The sequence below is a fragment of the Jaculus jaculus genome, chromosome 9 (genome assembly GCF_020740685.1).
Source record: "Jaculus jaculus isolate mJacJac1 chromosome 9, mJacJac1.mat.Y.cur, whole genome shotgun sequence".
Classification (NCBI taxonomy): domain Eukaryota; kingdom Metazoa; phylum Chordata; class Mammalia; order Rodentia; family Dipodidae; genus Jaculus; species Jaculus jaculus.
The window spans coordinates 48,973,260-48,990,138 of NC_059110.1; the positions used below are offsets into that span (position 1 = coordinate 48,973,260).

At 37.5% G+C, this 16,879-nt stretch overlaps 1 protein-coding gene across 3 annotated transcripts in view; it reads left to right on the forward strand.

Moving 5' to 3' along the window:
* Window positions 1-16,879, forward strand: part of Man1a1 (mannosidase alpha class 1A member 1) — a 248,649-nt gene that overhangs the window by 115,869 nt on the left and 115,901 nt on the right. For all 3 annotated transcript variants that reach the window (XM_045158200.1, XM_045158202.1, XM_045158201.1), the window contains one exon: window positions 15,865-15,959. In XM_045158200.1, the coding sequence (XP_045014135.1) occupies window positions 15,865-15,959 (95 nt within the window). The remainder of the gene's footprint in view (window positions 1-15,864; window positions 15,960-16,879) is intronic.

A 16,879-nucleotide genomic window follows, 5' to 3' on the forward strand; every position in this document is an offset into this window, starting at 1 on the left:
TTAGTTCCCTCTCATTTTCAGGGAAGGCTATTAACCGTTCAGTCTGGACTCTGGAAGGATAACAAAGATTGGGGAGAATTGGAGATGTGTAGAGTATTTAGGGGAAGTACTACATGGGCCAGAACTGGGGCCAATAACTCATCTCTGAAGTACTTCAAGCTGAGGGGAGGCAGTATGTTCTGGGAGTGTCCCATGCAGCCCTGAAGAGGTTAGATGCTCTGGGGCTGATATTCAGTGGCCATGAGGAATTCAGTGACTTGCTGTGAAGTGAAGGTGAAGATTCTATATTGGAGGAATTCAGTGAGGCATCTCAGTATGCAACGACCAAAAGAGAGTGTGAACATTATAACCAGGGGAATAAAGTTCATGTCAGAGACAGGATAGGTTTAACTTGAAGGGAGTAGAACTGTGAGATTTTTTAATTTATAGTAATAGATATCTTAGGTGGTCAGAGAAAGATGTCACTTCACATGTAGGGAAATACTGTTGGCCATTAAAAAGGCTAATACAGCCCAAAATATTATTGGCTGTGGATTGGTAACATTTACCTGTCATCAATTATTATAGTCCATCATTGAAGCCATAGTCACACAGGCGTGGCTTTTGGGAGTTTCAGCTTTTAGCTTCCCATTTGCCAAACTTCATTTTGTAATTTGTGTACATAGTAGGCTATTATCCCATGATGATCTTATTAACAAGCAAGGAGGCATCTCTTCAAAAGAGTGATAGATAGATAGAACATTGTATTTAAGGTAGAATAATAAAATAATAATAATATAGGAGATGCATAAAGAAGGAGATGTTAACTTGGATGGGAGGTTAGTTAGAATTTGTAGAAATGTAAAAATTTGGTGTCAGTAAGATAGGAATATATAAGAGATTAGTATTGAGGCAATATTTGAAATACCTTAAATTATTTTAAATTTAAATATGATAGCGATTAAGAGGTTAACTAATTATGAAAGTTAGGTTTAAAGGGTGTGTGTGTATAAGTTTTTAGTATTGAAGGTTCATGGTCTTTATTTACTTGGTACAAAGGTCAAAAGGTCTTATCTTTAGGAGAACTAATTAAAGTATGTTAGGCTGAAAGGCTAAAACCGTGATTAGTCTTAATTATTTATTATTTTATAAACATAATGAAATTATATTTATTTTATTTTATTTTTTCTCAATTTCTAAAAACATTTTCCATAATTATAAAAAAATCCCATATTAATACCCTCCCACTTTCTCCCCTTTAAAATTCCATTCGCCATCATATCTCCATCCCATCCCAATAAATCTCTTTTTTATTTTGATATCATGATCTTTTCCTCCTCTTATGATGGTCTTGTGTAGGTAGTGTCAGGCACTATGAGGTCATGGATATCGAGGCCATTTTATGTCTGGATAGAGCACATTGTATGGAGTCCTACCCTTCCTTTGGCTCTTAAAATTCTTTCTGCCACCTCTTCTGCATTAGACCCTGAGCCTTGGAAGGTGTGATTGAGGTGTTACTCGGTACTCTAGTCACTTCTTTCCAGCACCATGATAGCTTCTGAGTTGTCCCAAGGTCACTACCATCTGAAAAGAGAAGATTCTCTACGCAAAGTGAGAGTAGTATTAATATAAGGGTATGAATATTAAGAGAAGTGCTTACTGGGCAGTTTGATAAGCATAGTATATACACTTATATAGATATCAGCAGATGTTCCACCCCTAAGGCTCATGACTACCACTGTTTTAAGTTTTCAGTATCAGGGATGTATTCCCTCCCTTGGAGTGGGCGTCTAGTCAAATTGGAGGGCAGTATGTTTCCACGATGACAGACATGCCACCATTGCACCCATTGGCTCATTTTGCCTGGCAGGCCAATTATAAGGCTTGCACTATCCACTGTTGAGTATCTTCAGTGCTAGTATGTCTTTCTCCCATTGAACTGCATGTAGAATGGCTTCTTCCTACTTTCTGTCAGCTAGTCTACATGGGGGAGGTTATCAGCTTAGTTCCAGCAGGATTTCTCAGTGGTCTTGCAGCCCAAGTATGTCTTCAGCAATAGGGTCTTCCATCGATAACTGGTAAAAAACCAAGAGCCTCAGCAATGGCCTATAATGTTTTGGGAGCATCAGGGACCTCCCTGGCCAGTAACTCAATGAAAGGTAACCCATTCCTGGCACTGAAAATGTTCTAGCAACAAGCTATGGCTCCTGAGTGTTCCATTGTCCAAAATGAGAGGATTCCATATGATTTATTATTTATATCATCTAAGATTTTGATTAGCCCTCCCTCCACTTTCCTTTACTCAATCTCCTCCCCTGACCTCACTTTGGGCCTTTTCACCCCCGTTAATCTATTCTTCTACTTACATGTATACAATGCCAACCTATTAAGTACCTCCTCCCTTCCTTCCTCTTCCCTTTGTATCAATTTTCTAGCTTACTGACCTCTGCTACTGAGTTTTTTCCTTCTCAAAAAGAAGCCCAATCATCTGTAGCTAGGATCCACATATGAGAGAGAACATGCGGCACGTGGCTTTCTGGGCCTGGGTTACCTCATTTAGTATAATACTTTGCAGATCCATCCATTTATCTGCTAATTTCATAACTTTATTTTTCTTTACTGCAGAGTACAACTCCATTGTATATATGTGCCATATCTTCATTATCCACTCATCAGTTGAGGTACATCTAGGCCTGTTCCATTTCCCTGCTATTATAAATTGAGCAGCAATAAACATGGTTGAGCACATACTTCTAAGGAAATGAGATGAGTCCTTAGGATGTATGCCTAAGGAATGCTATAGCTGGGTCATATGGTAGATCAATCTTTAGCTATTTTAGGAACGTCCACACTTATTTACACAATGCTGGACCAGATTGCATTCCCACCAACAGTGTAGAAGGATTCCTCTTTTTCCACATCCCCACAAGCATTTATGATCATTTGTTTTCATGATGGTAGCCAATCTGACAGGAGTCAGATGGAATCTTAAAGTAGCTTTAATCTGCATTTCCCTGATGACTAGGGACCTAGAGCATTTTTTTTTAGATGCTTATATGCCATCTGTATTTCTTCCTTTGAGAATGCTCTATTTAGCTCCATAGCCCATTTTTTAATTGGATTGTTTGATTTCTTATTATTTAACTTTCTGAGTTCTTTGTATATCCAAGATATTAATCCTCTATCAGATATATAGTTGGTGAAGATATTTTCCCATTCTGTAGGTTGCCTCTTTGCTTAATTCACAGTGTCCTTTGCAGTACAGAATCTTTGTAATTTCATGACATCTCAGTGGTTAATCTGTGGTTTTATTGCCTGAGCAATTGGGGTTGTATTCAAAAAGTCTTTGCTAAGACCAATATGTTGAAGGGTTTCCCCTACTTTTTCCTCTAGCAGTTTCAGAGTTTCAGGTCTGATGTTAAGGTCTTTAATCCATTTGGACTTAATTCTTGTGCATGGAAAGAGAGACGAATCTATTCTCATCCTTCTGCAGATACATATCCAGTTTTCCCAGCACCATTTGCGGAAGAGGCTGCCTTTTCTCCAATGAGTATTCTTGGCATTTTTATCGAATATCAGGTGGCTATAGCTACCTGGACTTACATCTGGGTCCTCTATTCTGTTCCATTGCTCTACATGTCTGCTTTTGTGCCGGTATCATGCTGTTTTTGTTACTATGGCTCTGTGGTATAGGTTAAAATGAGGTACGGTGATACCACCAGCCTTACTTTTGTTGCTTAGTATTATTTTAGATATTCGGGTTTTTTGTGATTCCAAATGAATTTTTGGATTGTTTTTTCTATTTTCATGAAGAATGTCTTTGGAATTTTGACAGGGATTGCATTAAATGTGTAGATTGCTTTAGGTAAGATTGCCATTTTCACAATATTGATTCTTCCAATCCAGGAACAAGGGATGTTTTTCCACTTCTAGTGTCTTCTGCAGTTTCTCGCTTGAGTGTTTTAAAGTTTTCATTGTAGTGATCCTTTACTTCCTTGGTTAGCTTTATTCCAAGGTACTTTATTTTCTGTAATGCAATTGTGAATGGGAATGATTCTCTGATTTCATTCTCTGTGTGTTTGTTGTTAGCATACATGAAGGCTACTGATTTCTGTGCATTTATTGTATCCTGCCACATGGCTGTAGGTTTTTATCAGCTCCAACAGTTTGCTAATAGAGTCTTTAGGGTCCATTATGTATAGACTCATGTCATCTACAAATAATGATAACTTGAACTCATCCTTTCCAATTTGTATCTCTTTTATGTGTCTCTTACCTTATTGTCATGGCTAAGACTCCCAGTACTATATTAAATAAAAGTGGGGACAGTGGGCATTCTTGTCTTGTTCCTGATTTTAGTAGAAAAGCTTCCAGTTTTTCCCCATTTAGTAATATGTTGGCTGTACGCTTATCGTAAATAGCCTTTATTATATTGAGATATGTTCCTTCTGTTACCAGTCTCTGTAGGACTTTTATCATGAAGGGATGTTGGATTTTGTCAAACGCTTTGTCTACCTCTATTTAGATGATCATATGATTTTTGTCCTTCAACCCATTTATATAATGAATTACATTTATCGATTTGCATATATTGAACCAATCCTGAATCTGTGGTACAAAGCCTACTTGGTCAGGGTGAATGGTCTTTCTGTTACATTCTTGTATTCTGTTTGCCAGTATTTTGTTGAGAATTTTTGCATCTATGTTCATGAGGGAGATTGGTCTGTAATTTTCTTTTTTTGTCCTATCGTTGCCTGGTTTTGGTATCAGGGTGATTCTGGCTTTATAGAAAGAATTTGGCAGGAGTCCTTCTTTTTCTATTTTATGGAGAAGCTTAAGAAGCAATGGTGTTAATTCTTCCCTGAAGGTCTGGTAAAATTTAGCAGTGAATCCATCTGGGCCTGGGCTTTTTTTAGGTGGGAGATTTTTAAGAACTGTTCGGATCTCCATGCTTGTTATAGGTCTATTTAAGTGTCTAACCTCATCTTGATTTAATTATATAGGTCATATAAATCAAGGAAATTATCCATTTCCTCCAGATTTTCATACTTTGTGGAGTATATGCTTTTATAGTATGTCCCTATGATTTTTCAATTTCTCTGGCATCTGTTGTGATGTTACATTTTTCATCTCTAATTTAGTTATTTGTGTCTCTTCTCTCCTTCTTTTGGTCAGAATTGCTAATGGTTTATCAATCTTGTTCATCCTTTCAAAGAACTAACTCTTTGTTTCACTGATTCTTTGGATTGTTTTTTTTTTTTGGTTTCTATTTCATTAGTTTCTGCCCTAATCTTTATTACTTCTTTCCGTTTGCTGATTTTTGGTTTGCCTTGTTCTTCTTTTTCCAAGGCTTTAAGGTGAAGCATTAGGTCACTGTATTAGTCAGGGTTCTCTAGACGAACAGAATTACTAGAATGAATTATTTTATAAAGGGAATTTATTGGATTAGCTTACAGTAGTCCAATAGCAGTTGCAGGCCCGAGAATCACCAAACCTGGTAGCTGCTCAGTCCACGTGGCCAGATGCCTCAGCAGTCCTGACCCGGCACTGCAGATGGTGCCAGAAAGCCTGGAGGCTTCCTGAGGAGCCGCTGGGTTTTGATCCACGTGGGTCTTCAGTTGATGTTGGTCTTTAGTCCGTACTGGTCTTCAATCCACGCTAGAAGGTAGGGAGCAGCTCCGGCAGCCAAGTGGAAGGAAGGAAGGAAAAAGGGAACTCTTCTACCCAGAGCTTCCTTATATCAAGTCCCTCTCTGAGCGGGGCCGCCCACTCTGGGGGAAGGGCTTACCCTGGGAGAAAAACCTCCTCTAGTTGGTCCTTCCTAGAAGCAGCCTGTGGATTACTAAACAGATCAAGTTGACAACACCTTAACTATCACAGTTACTTATTTGTTACCTTTCTAATTTCTTAATATAGGCACTTAAAGCTATAAATTTGCCTCTTAAGACTGCCTTCATTGTGTCCCAGAGATTCTGGTATGCTCTGTTGTCCTTATCATTTGAGTATAATTTTTTTTTTTATCTCCCTCTTGATTTCTTCATTGACCCATTCATCATTTAGTAATCTTTAGTTTCCATGAATTTTGTATGCTCTATAGCTATTCTTGCTATTGATTTGTAGTTTGACTCCATTGTGGTCAGATAGAATGGAAGGATTTATTTCAAATTTTCCTGTATTTGTTAAGATTTTCTTTGTGTCCTAGTATATGGTCTATTTTAGAGAATGTTCCATGTGCTCTTGAAAAGAATGTATATTTTGCAGCATTTGGATGAAATGTCCTGTATATATCTGTTAGGTCCATTCCTTCTATGACCTCATTTAGTCCAGATGCCTCTCTGTTTATTTTTTCCCAGGATGACTTGCCAATTGTTGAGTGTGGGGTGTTGAAGTCACCCACTACCACTGTGTTTGGTGTTACCTGTGACCTAAGTTCCAGTAGCGTTTCTTTGATGATTTTGGGGGTCCCCATGTTAGGTACATATATGTTTAGGATTGTAATGCCCTCCTGTTGGAGGATGCCTTTAATCAATATAAAGTGGGCTTCCTTATCTTTCTTAACTAATGTTGGACTGAAGTCTACCTTGTCAGATAGTAGGATAGCAACCCCTGCTTGTTTTCTAGGTCCATTTGCTTTAAACACTGTGTTCTAACCTTTCACCCTAAGACAGTTTCCATCCTTTGTAGAAAGGTGGGTTTCTTGGAGGCAACAAATTGAAGGGTCCTTCTTTTTAACTCAGTCTGCCAACCTATGTCTTTTGGTTGGGCCATTGAGGCCGTTGATATTAAGAGATATTATTGAAAGGTGTGTATTCATTTTTGCCATTTTTTTTTAGTTCTTCCGGTTTTACCTTTGCTCTCTTCTGTTAACTAATATTTGAGTACTATTTGTTTTTTCCTGGTTCCATATATGTGTGCTTTTCTTTTTCTTCAGCATGGAGGATTCTTTCAGGTATTTTCTATAGAGCTGGTTTTGTCTTCAAATAGTCCTTTAGCCTGCTATTGTCATGGAATGTCCTTATTTCTCTGTGTATTTGAATAGATAGCTTTGCAGGATAAAGTAATCTTGGTTGACAGTTGTTATCTTTTAGAACTTGGAATACAATCTCTCCATGCCCTTCTGGTTTTTAATGTTTGCCTTGAGTAATCTGTTGTAATCCTGATAGGCTTGCCTCTGTAGGTAACTTGATTTTTTTCTCTGACTGCTTTCTATATTTTTTCTTTGGTTTGTATGTTTAGTAGTTTGATTATAATATGGTGAGGAGAGGTTCTTTACAGGTTAAGTCTGGCTGGTGTTCTAAAGGATTCCTGTGTCTGCATTGGCACCTCTTTCCCAATTTGGGGGAAGTTTTCTTCTATGATTTTGTTGAAGATGCCAACTATGCCTTTGGAGTGAAATTCTCCTCCTTCTACTATGCCCTGAATTCTTATGTTTGATCTTTTCATAGTGTCCCGAATATCTTGAAATTCTCACTCATACTTTTCTATTATTGTGTCTTTCTCTTTGTTGGACTATATTAAATCTGTCAGCTGGTCTTCCCAAGATATTCTGTCCTCTCCTTCATCCATTCTACTACTGATGTTTTCTAGTTTTTTATTTCATTAACTGTGTTGGTTTTTCTTTATTATTTCTATTTACTTATTTATGTGTAATATTGACCTCTTTATGTCATTAAACCGGAGTCCTTTGTCTTCTTTGCTGTCTTTGATTTCTTTTTTGAGTTCTTTGAACATATTTATAATCAGTCTTTTGAAATCTTTCTCAGGTATTTACTCTAACTCCTTCTCACTGGACGTCATTTCTGATGTATTAATATTTTTGTTGGACATATATTGTCTTAATTTTTGGTGTTTTGTGTTAAAATGTATATATTTTTGCATCTTGGATTATTTTATGATTGGATTTTCCAGCTAACTGTGTATTATGAGATGTATCAGTCAATCTGATGTTATATATCTTCAGGGTAGGAGCTTAAGGCAGTAGGTGTGATTTGAAGACTCTCAGAGTATCTACAAAAGTGACTCTAGGTGTTGGATGTGCCTGCTATGACAGTATACAAGTAGGCTAAGTGGAACAAAATACAGGCAGATTCTAAAATTTAACTAAACAATGTACACTTAAAATGAAAAACAGCACAGAGTATTTATCCAAGAGTAGGTATTATGACAACCAGATCCTCTGTTTGTCCCTTAGGCTGTGTGGTGCCTCGCCCATTACCTTAATCCTGACAACAAGGCAGTTAATAAGATTTCTGGTCTGTAGAGGGTTCCAAGTCAGCTTGTGAACCATGTGAGACCATTCCCTAATGTATAACAGAAGAGTAAACAAAGCAACTATAATTCAAGAAGCAACAAATAACAAGCACAAAATACAGCTTATTTAAGAATGGCAAATTGGACCATCCATCCAATTTCACATATAATTTATCCTGCTATGGAAGGTGCAGTTAGCACTTCTGGTTCAGGCATACATTCCACGTTTATTAGGCGGGTGCTGACCTGGTGTAATTCCAGTTACCTTTTGGATGATTTTGGTCTCGGCTGCACTCTTGATTGGGTCCCTCTTTGGTGCTCTGTCAGTTAAAGTAGGTGTGGCTGGTGCCTGAAATGCTACTCTGTTCTGGAGGGCTGGGTACTGGCGGTGGGGAAGGGGAGGGAGCCAATGCTGCTCTAGTTTGCCTGCTGTTCCACATGTTCTTCTACCTTGTAATCTGCTCCTCCGTTGTTCACTGCCATTCTCCCTTCACATTTCTGCAGTTTGCGGAGAACTCCGGTGTGAGTGGAAAATCCCTTTGCCTGGCTTTTACTGCGGCTCAAGCCAAGCCTGGTGGCTGGCTGGCATGTGCCACCGTGGTCTCACGTGTAGACCTGCATTGCAGGAGCAGCTTCTGCTGGTCCGTGCATGTTCCTGCTGCTCTGGATCTCTCCTACTTCTCCGCTGCTGTTTCAATTTCCTATACACCTCACTTTTTAGTACAAGTGTGTATTTTGCTGGGGTTTTTTTTTTTTTTGTTTTGTTTTGTTTTTTTTTTTTGCTTTTTCACCCCTAGGCTGCTTTGGCATGGTACCTACACCGCCATCTTAACTGCAAGTCCCCAAAATTATATTTTATATAATTATATTTGTTGTATAATGCAATGAAATATATAATTAGGCCCAATTTTATTTATTAGAATGAGTTTATAGCAAATAAATGAAAGTCTTACCCAATTGGAAAACATACAAAAATAAAACATTTAATAAAACTATAGCTGTAAACAGGTGTCCTATATAGCAAAATAAAAGCTTAGTTTTGATTCTTTTGTCACATTCAGGTAGGGTTTTAATAAATAATACAACTAATTAAAATATTTTGAGCTTGTTAACTTTGATATTGATATGGGAAATAGACTTATAGAACCAACACCAGAGATGGAGTAGAGAATCTGTCTATTTTTCCATCAACTTGAGTCCAGGGAAAATCACTATCAAAGCCTGAAAAAATGGTTAATTAGTAGAGAGATATATGTACCTGTGTTATGGAATTACGAACACAAGACAATTTTAGTACTTGTTGCAAGCTGTAATACAAAGTATGACCTTGAAATCGTACAAAAGCCTACAGTGTTGGTACAAAAGACCATGCAGTAAGGAACATAGTTGGCATAAAGGTTTATTACAGTACAAGATATAACTATAGGCCAGAGGCCTTTAACTTTTCTTATTTATTATTTATTTTTATTGTAATAGGAGGTATGGCATGATAAATTTATTTATCGTGTTGTTATAGAGAATTAAGTTCTAATTATGTAAACAAGGTAAGAGGAATACAGATAATCAGACTTTTAGAGCGTAGGCACATCTTATTTTTTAAATATTTAATAGGTATAAGTACAGACAGAACATGTCAAGTAAGACAGCATAAAATTTCGGCATTTGTGTTTGGTAACGTATATGATTAGTTTAGATACCTGTATGATGAGTACAAATTATCCCACAAACTGGAAGCAGAACAGCAGCATTTAAGATCGTTTGTCTAGAGCACAAAATGTCTTTAATATCAATATATATATAAGCAATGAAGTTAAGATACAAGAAATGATACAATTACTTGAGTAAAACCTTGACTGAGACTGATTATACATAGCTTAAGAATAAAGCCAAACCATCATGAAAACAAATTATCATAAATGTTGGCAGGGATGTGGAAAAAGAGGAACCCTTCTACACTGCTGGTGGGAATGCAGTCTGGTCCAGCCATTGTGGAAATCAGTGTGGAGGTTCCTAAAACAGCTAAAGATTGATCTACCATATGACCCAGCTATAGCACTCCTAGGCATATATCCTAAGGACTCATCTCATTTCCTTAGAAGTACGTGCTCAACCATGTTTATTGCTGCTCAATTTATAATAGCTGGGAAATGGAACCAGCCTAGATGTCCCTCATCTGATGAGTGGATAATGAGGATGTGGCACATTTATACAATGGAGTTCTACTCAGCAGTAAAGAAAAATGAAGTTATGAAATTTGCAGAAAAATGGATGGATCTGGAAAGGATTATAGTAAGTGAAGTAACCAAGGCCCAGATAGCCAAGCACCGCATGTTCTCCCTCATATGTGGATCCTAGCTACAGATGATTGGGCTTCTGCGTGAGAAGGAAAATACTTGGTAGCAGAGGCCAGTAAATTTAAACGGAGATATAAAGGGAAGAGAAAGGAAGGGAGGAGGGTACTTAATAGGTTTTTTATTATATATATGTAAGTACAGTGATTGAGATGGGGAGGTAATATGATGAAGAATGGAATTTCAAAGGGGAAAGTGCGGGGGGGGGGGCGGAGAGGGAGAGTATTACCATGGGATATTTTTTATAATCATGGAAAATGTAAATAAAAATTGTGAAAAAAATAAAAACAATAAATTAAAAAGAATAAAGCCAAACCTGTTCATTGTTGAGCTAAATTAGTTGATTATGACATACATTAGAGACATTATGATAGACATAAGGTGATTTCTTCATCAACTACTTTTAAACATTAAACCATTTTCAAGTTTAACATGAGGCCGTATTTATGACTGCTGGAATATGTGAAGCCTAGACAAACTATATTAGCATTGTATACTTCAGGCTTTTCTAGGACAGGAGGAGTTTCCTCAGTTTCCCTAAGGATGAGGACACAATGACTAAATCACCTTTTATAATACTTAGACAATAATCTCAGTCATAATCACCCAGTAAAGCAGCATGCACAAGACAGGAAGCATCACAAGGTTACAGGTTTTTTTTTCATTTTTTTTTTTAGATATAATAATCTTATTAAATAGCAAATGGTTGAAAAATAGAGATACACAGCAAACTTGGTTGAGAACTTTAAAGCCAGTCTTATACAACCATTATCATGGCCAGATTAATATCAATGAGTTTAAAGTTTTTAAATTTACCACCTCAGTACCATAGTATTCTGTTACCAGCCTGGGCCATCCTTTGTTATTCTGATATAAACCCTAGGTTAATAGTCATCTTACGTATCTCAAGGAGTCAGTAATCTGATCAAGTAGTTTAGGACTTAATCAACTTTGTCTTTAACCTTCTGCTTAAGCATACTCATACCTTCATCCACATCCTTTACTCATATCTTCATCTATATACTTTACTCATATGTTCATCCATACACTTTACTTATGCCTTCATCTACACACTTTACTCATACCTTCATCCACATCCTTTATGCATATCTTCATCTACACACTTTACTCATACATTCATCCACATCCTTTACTCATGTCTTCATCTACACACTTCACTCATACCTTCATCCACATCCTTTATGCATATCTTTATCCACACACTTTACTGATACCTTCATCCACATCCTTTATGCATATCTTCATCCACACACTTTACTCATACCTTCATCTACACACTTTACTCATACCTTCATCTATGCACTTTACTCATACCTTCACCTACGCATTTTACTCATACCTTCATCTACATGCGTTACTCATACATTCACCCACATATTTTACTTATACCTTCATCTACATACTTTTACCTTAAAATGTATGTAACCACTCTATGATATTTTTCATCAAACATGTATCAGCATTTTAAGTTTCCTCTCCAGTTTATTAGTCAGATCATCTCATAACTATCAACAAAAACTTGCATTGTCCTTCCCATAAGACTTTTTTTAATATGATCATCTAAGATTTTTTCACTTCTGCTTTTATGGTTTTTTTTTTTTTTTTTTTTTTTTTGTCCCTATCAGTAATTATAAATAGACTGTCTGGATTCTGATTGTCTCTCTTCCCATTTCCCTGGGTCAGAAGTTTTCCTAGGCTCTTCCACCCCTTTTTTGAATATTTAGAAGGCCAGTTACATTAATTTTATATTTTTGACTTTTATGTTACATTTAGATGAGGTTTAAATAAGCAAACTCATTAAAAATGAATCTTGATTTTGTTAACCATTTTTTTTAATTTTTTTGTTGTTTATTTTTATTTATTTATTTGAGAGTGACAGAGAGAGAGAGGGAGAGAGAGAGAGAGGAGAGTGGGCACGCCAGGGCTTCTAGCCACTGCAAAGGAACTCCAGACACATGCGTCCCCTTGTGCATCTGGCTCACGTGGGTCCTGGGGAATCGAGCCTTGTACCGGGGTCCTTAGGCTTCACAGGCAAGTGCTTAACCACTAAGCCATCTCTCCAGCCCATTGTTAACCATTTTTTTTAGTAGTCAGAGATTAACAGTAGGAAATACAGGTGTAGCTCAATTTAACTTTGATTTGAAACATGACAATATCAATAAATTTATCAACTTATTACAAAGAGTAAAGTCTGAACTATATGAATAATTAAGGTGAGAAAAAATAAGAAGAATGAAAACTGTTACGTTAACCCATTTTACTACAGGCAACCCAAACCTTCAGTTCAAGTCATATAACCTTACTATATCAATTTCATATACTTTGTTTTTAGTTGTTTTAATTTTTTATTTATTTATTTGAGAGCGACAGACACAGAGAGAAAGACAGATAGAGGGATAGAGAGAGAATGGGCGCGCCAGGGCTTCCAGCCTCTGCAAATGAACTCCAGACGTGTGCGCCCCCTTGTGCATCTGGCTAACGTGGGACCTGGGGAACCGAGCCTTGAACCGGGGTCCTTAGGCTTCACAGGCAAGCACTTAACCGCTAAGCCATCTCTCCAGCCCCAATTTCATATACTTTTAATAATATACCTTACAATAATCTTTAACCTTATAAATCTTTTCTGATCCAAAAGCATCTCTTTCTGTAGAAGCAAGATTAGAATTTGAAATCCAAATATGTCCATTATTATAGTAAGCATGAACAAGCATGTTGTCAAAAACATAGAGGTTAATTACTTTAAATATATTGTAAACCTGGTTTTAATTATTTAACATTATCTTAAAATATATGAGCATCAGAATATTTAATGACCATAAGCATTGGAACAATTAACCATAAATTTAGTTATACATAAGGTTAGACTACATGGAACATAGAACATATGACAAGACATGGTTGGCCAACATTACATATGACATCATGAAACAAGGAAAGACATCCTTTTAAGATTTTAGTTGTTTGAAATTGGTGAGGACTTAATCTTAACAGGGCAACAGACAGTGGTTTGAATTTCAAGTTGACATTTTTTCTTTGGTGGCTTATAATGAAAAGAAGGGAAAAGAAAGGAAAAAAACAAATAAACCCTAAAAGCTTTATAGTGATTTTTAACTTTTAGAAAGGAGAGAAAAATTAGATATCCATATGTAGAAGTTAAAGAGACCCAATAAAGACAGGAGTTTATTTAAGAGGGCAGAATTTGTATTTGATTTTGTGTGATGGCTTGAATGTGAAGTGAGAGGGAGAGACACTGGCAAGCCATAGCTAGAAGGCAGAACTGTGTGTGTGTGAGAGAGAGATTTTAAAGGGTTTTTGGCGACAGAGGAGAATTTGATAGGTAAAACAAAAGGAAGGGCAAGAACAGAGAGAAAAAGAGCCCGGAAAGTAAAGAACCTCAGATCACTTGCGTGTTTTCTGAGGAAGTTATCAAGATCAATAAGAAAAACTCAAAAGTACCCAGATCAGTGGTGGCAACTATCTAAGGAATATTGTTTCCAAATGTGAACAGAGAGCCAGAATACGTTGGCAGGCAGGAGCTCAGGAAGTTTGAGTTCTTTTAAATTAGACTTGAGACATGCCAATGGGGTGTTTTTTGGAACATATAATTTAGAGCCCATTTTGGACAAGGACTAGTGTGGCCAGTCCTGCCACCGGGATGTCTCCCAGTCTTAGGGAGGATTAGGAGGGAACGTCCCCACACTCAAAATGCTTAAGTTGTCTGGTGGAATGACATGTGGGAGGCTCCCGGAGTCTCTGATTGTTCATGGACCGAAAATTGAGAAACTCCCAGAGCTTATAAGGTCTGGGGTGGGGCGTCTCTGCCACAGACCAAGAACATATACCTTGTCCTGAAGTTGTAATTTGATGAGGGTGTGGATGCCATGCATCTCATGGCAAGAGACCTCTAGTCTGGAGTTCAAAAGTCCAGTGAAAGAAGAAGAAAAGGAAGAATCCCCCAGGTATCAAGCTAGAAGGACTGGAGGCTGAAGGTCACAGGTGGCTGTTTACTTCAGAGTAGTGAGTACAGTGAGTTTTTGTGCCCCTGAGGGAGTGAAACATTGGCAGAGAAGTAGAGAGGATAGAGAAAGAGAAGGGAGGGCATGGCCTGAAAGCCCTGGAGGGCTCTGATCTGAGTCACTGCACCAGAATGTAAGGAATGTGGAAGAGATAAGAGAAAGAGAACACCAGACTTGTTCTCTACACACAGACTGTTTATTGAGAGAAACAGCAAGGGACAGCAGTCTTCCCACAGAATGAAGGCTGAAGTACTTGGCCAGGCTGGAGGGCAGGCTTATAAGGAGGGTCCTCAGAAAAACACACTGTACAGGCTGTAGGTCTAAGAGAAGTAGATAAGGGACTGTAGTTATTTGTGTTCTTGCTCAGAATAAGCTTTTTTAGCCAAATTGTCTAGGGAGAATAACCCACAAGATGGTTTCTGTTCCCTCAAGATCTTCTGAGTTAAGGGACTGCATGTCTCTGTGACTTCTTTTTTTTTACCCCCCCCCCCATGACTTCTTTATTGCCTGCTAGTTTTAAGAAGAGTTATTAACTCTTTAGTCCCCTCTCATTTTCAGGGTGGCTATTAAAACTCCAGTTTTTAAATTGCTAAAATGCTGCATCCACACATCTAAATGTTGTCTCCACCATAGAACCTTACTGTCATCTGAAAGATTTTGCCATCTCCAGCTCTCATTTTATCTGTGTTTTAGATATTAATCTGTGCCTATTTTAACATTTTTTTCCATTTCACCTAATATCAATGAAAGCTAAAGCTGCAAGGGCTGAGGATAAATAGATTACTTGGGATAATATGTCTGCCTAAGACTTTTTTCTGTCCCCTAAAAAGCAACTATGCTGAAGGTAAGGAAGACCAGATCTCCCGGGCCTCAGTCCATGATGAGCCTAGTGACAATAGCAATTCTCCCTCTCACCTTTTATATGCATGTTGAAATTACCTGGGTTGCTTGTTATGCTTTAAACTGCCCACTCAGGAACCTAAGCCATAGAAACTAAGAATTATGAAGTAGGACTCACACAACACATGCATTGCCATCTTTCCCCTCAATGTTCTAATGTACAACCAAAATTAGAAATAACTAAATAATCTCACAGGATGATGGCCCTGGACCAGTTCCTCTTTTACTAGCTAATATTATTTCATTATTTCAAACTTAAGTGTTAAAAAGTGCTAAATATGAGATAATAGTGTAGAGCATTTTGTTTTTCTTACAATAGTAGCTTACTTAATTGTTTAACTTTTCAGATATTTCGAAAGAAAGCGGTGGAACTTGGTGTGAAATTGCTACCTGCATTTCATACTCCCTCTGGAATACCTTGGGCATTGCTGAATATTAAAAGGTAAAGCTTTTCATTTTCAACATTTTAAGGTGGATAACTACATGTATGATACTGGTGACATACCCCACTGGAAGTTTTGCATTTGTCCTTGTGTTGGAAATACATGGCTTTTCAGTGCCCCATGGTCCTAAATGGGTCCTTATCATGGGATAGCATAGTCCTAACAGAAAAATGCCAGCCAGGCGCAATATGAAGTTGTCTCTGTGTTATGGCAACATAGCATCAGTATGCTCCATCAGTGCCAAGAGTAATCTTTAGTTTTGAAAGTGTCAGGAAAGCATTTAACTTTCAAGGAAGAAAATTCCTGAGCACTTGTCTTTCTTAAGCTACTGGAGATATTTCAGAGAGAGAACACTTGGACTAATCAGACCTCAAATAAAATATGCTGCTATAACTGACGCTGGGAACACCTGAGGCTGCCCAACCCAAATTTTAAGGTTGGAAAAGAACTGATCTGTTGGCAGATAAACCCCCTTTGAGTATAGATACCTGGTTTGCCAAGACCATGAGTACTTCTAGGTTTGATTATGGAGCAGTATTTGAACTTTTCAGGCTTATTGATAAACTCGAAGGTGGGTGGCTTAGGAGTCTTTGTGATCATGTTGAGGCTTACTGACTTAGACTTTAATGAAACCTGTGCTGATGAAATGACATCAAACTTCACACAACTTCCAAGAACCTTTGGTGCCATCAGAATCCACATAGGATCTGAGAACCCATGTTCATGTTCATGGGAGCTATTACAGTTCTTCCTGAAATTGGATTAAAAACTTCCTGAAATTAATAGAAAGGGGAGGGCCTACTTCTTTATACAATTTGAACTAGGCATTGTACAATACTAATATCATTCAATTAGTTATGATGTCTCTTGAAATAAGTACAAATATGAGATTGTTTTAGCATTACTTAGTTTGTATTTT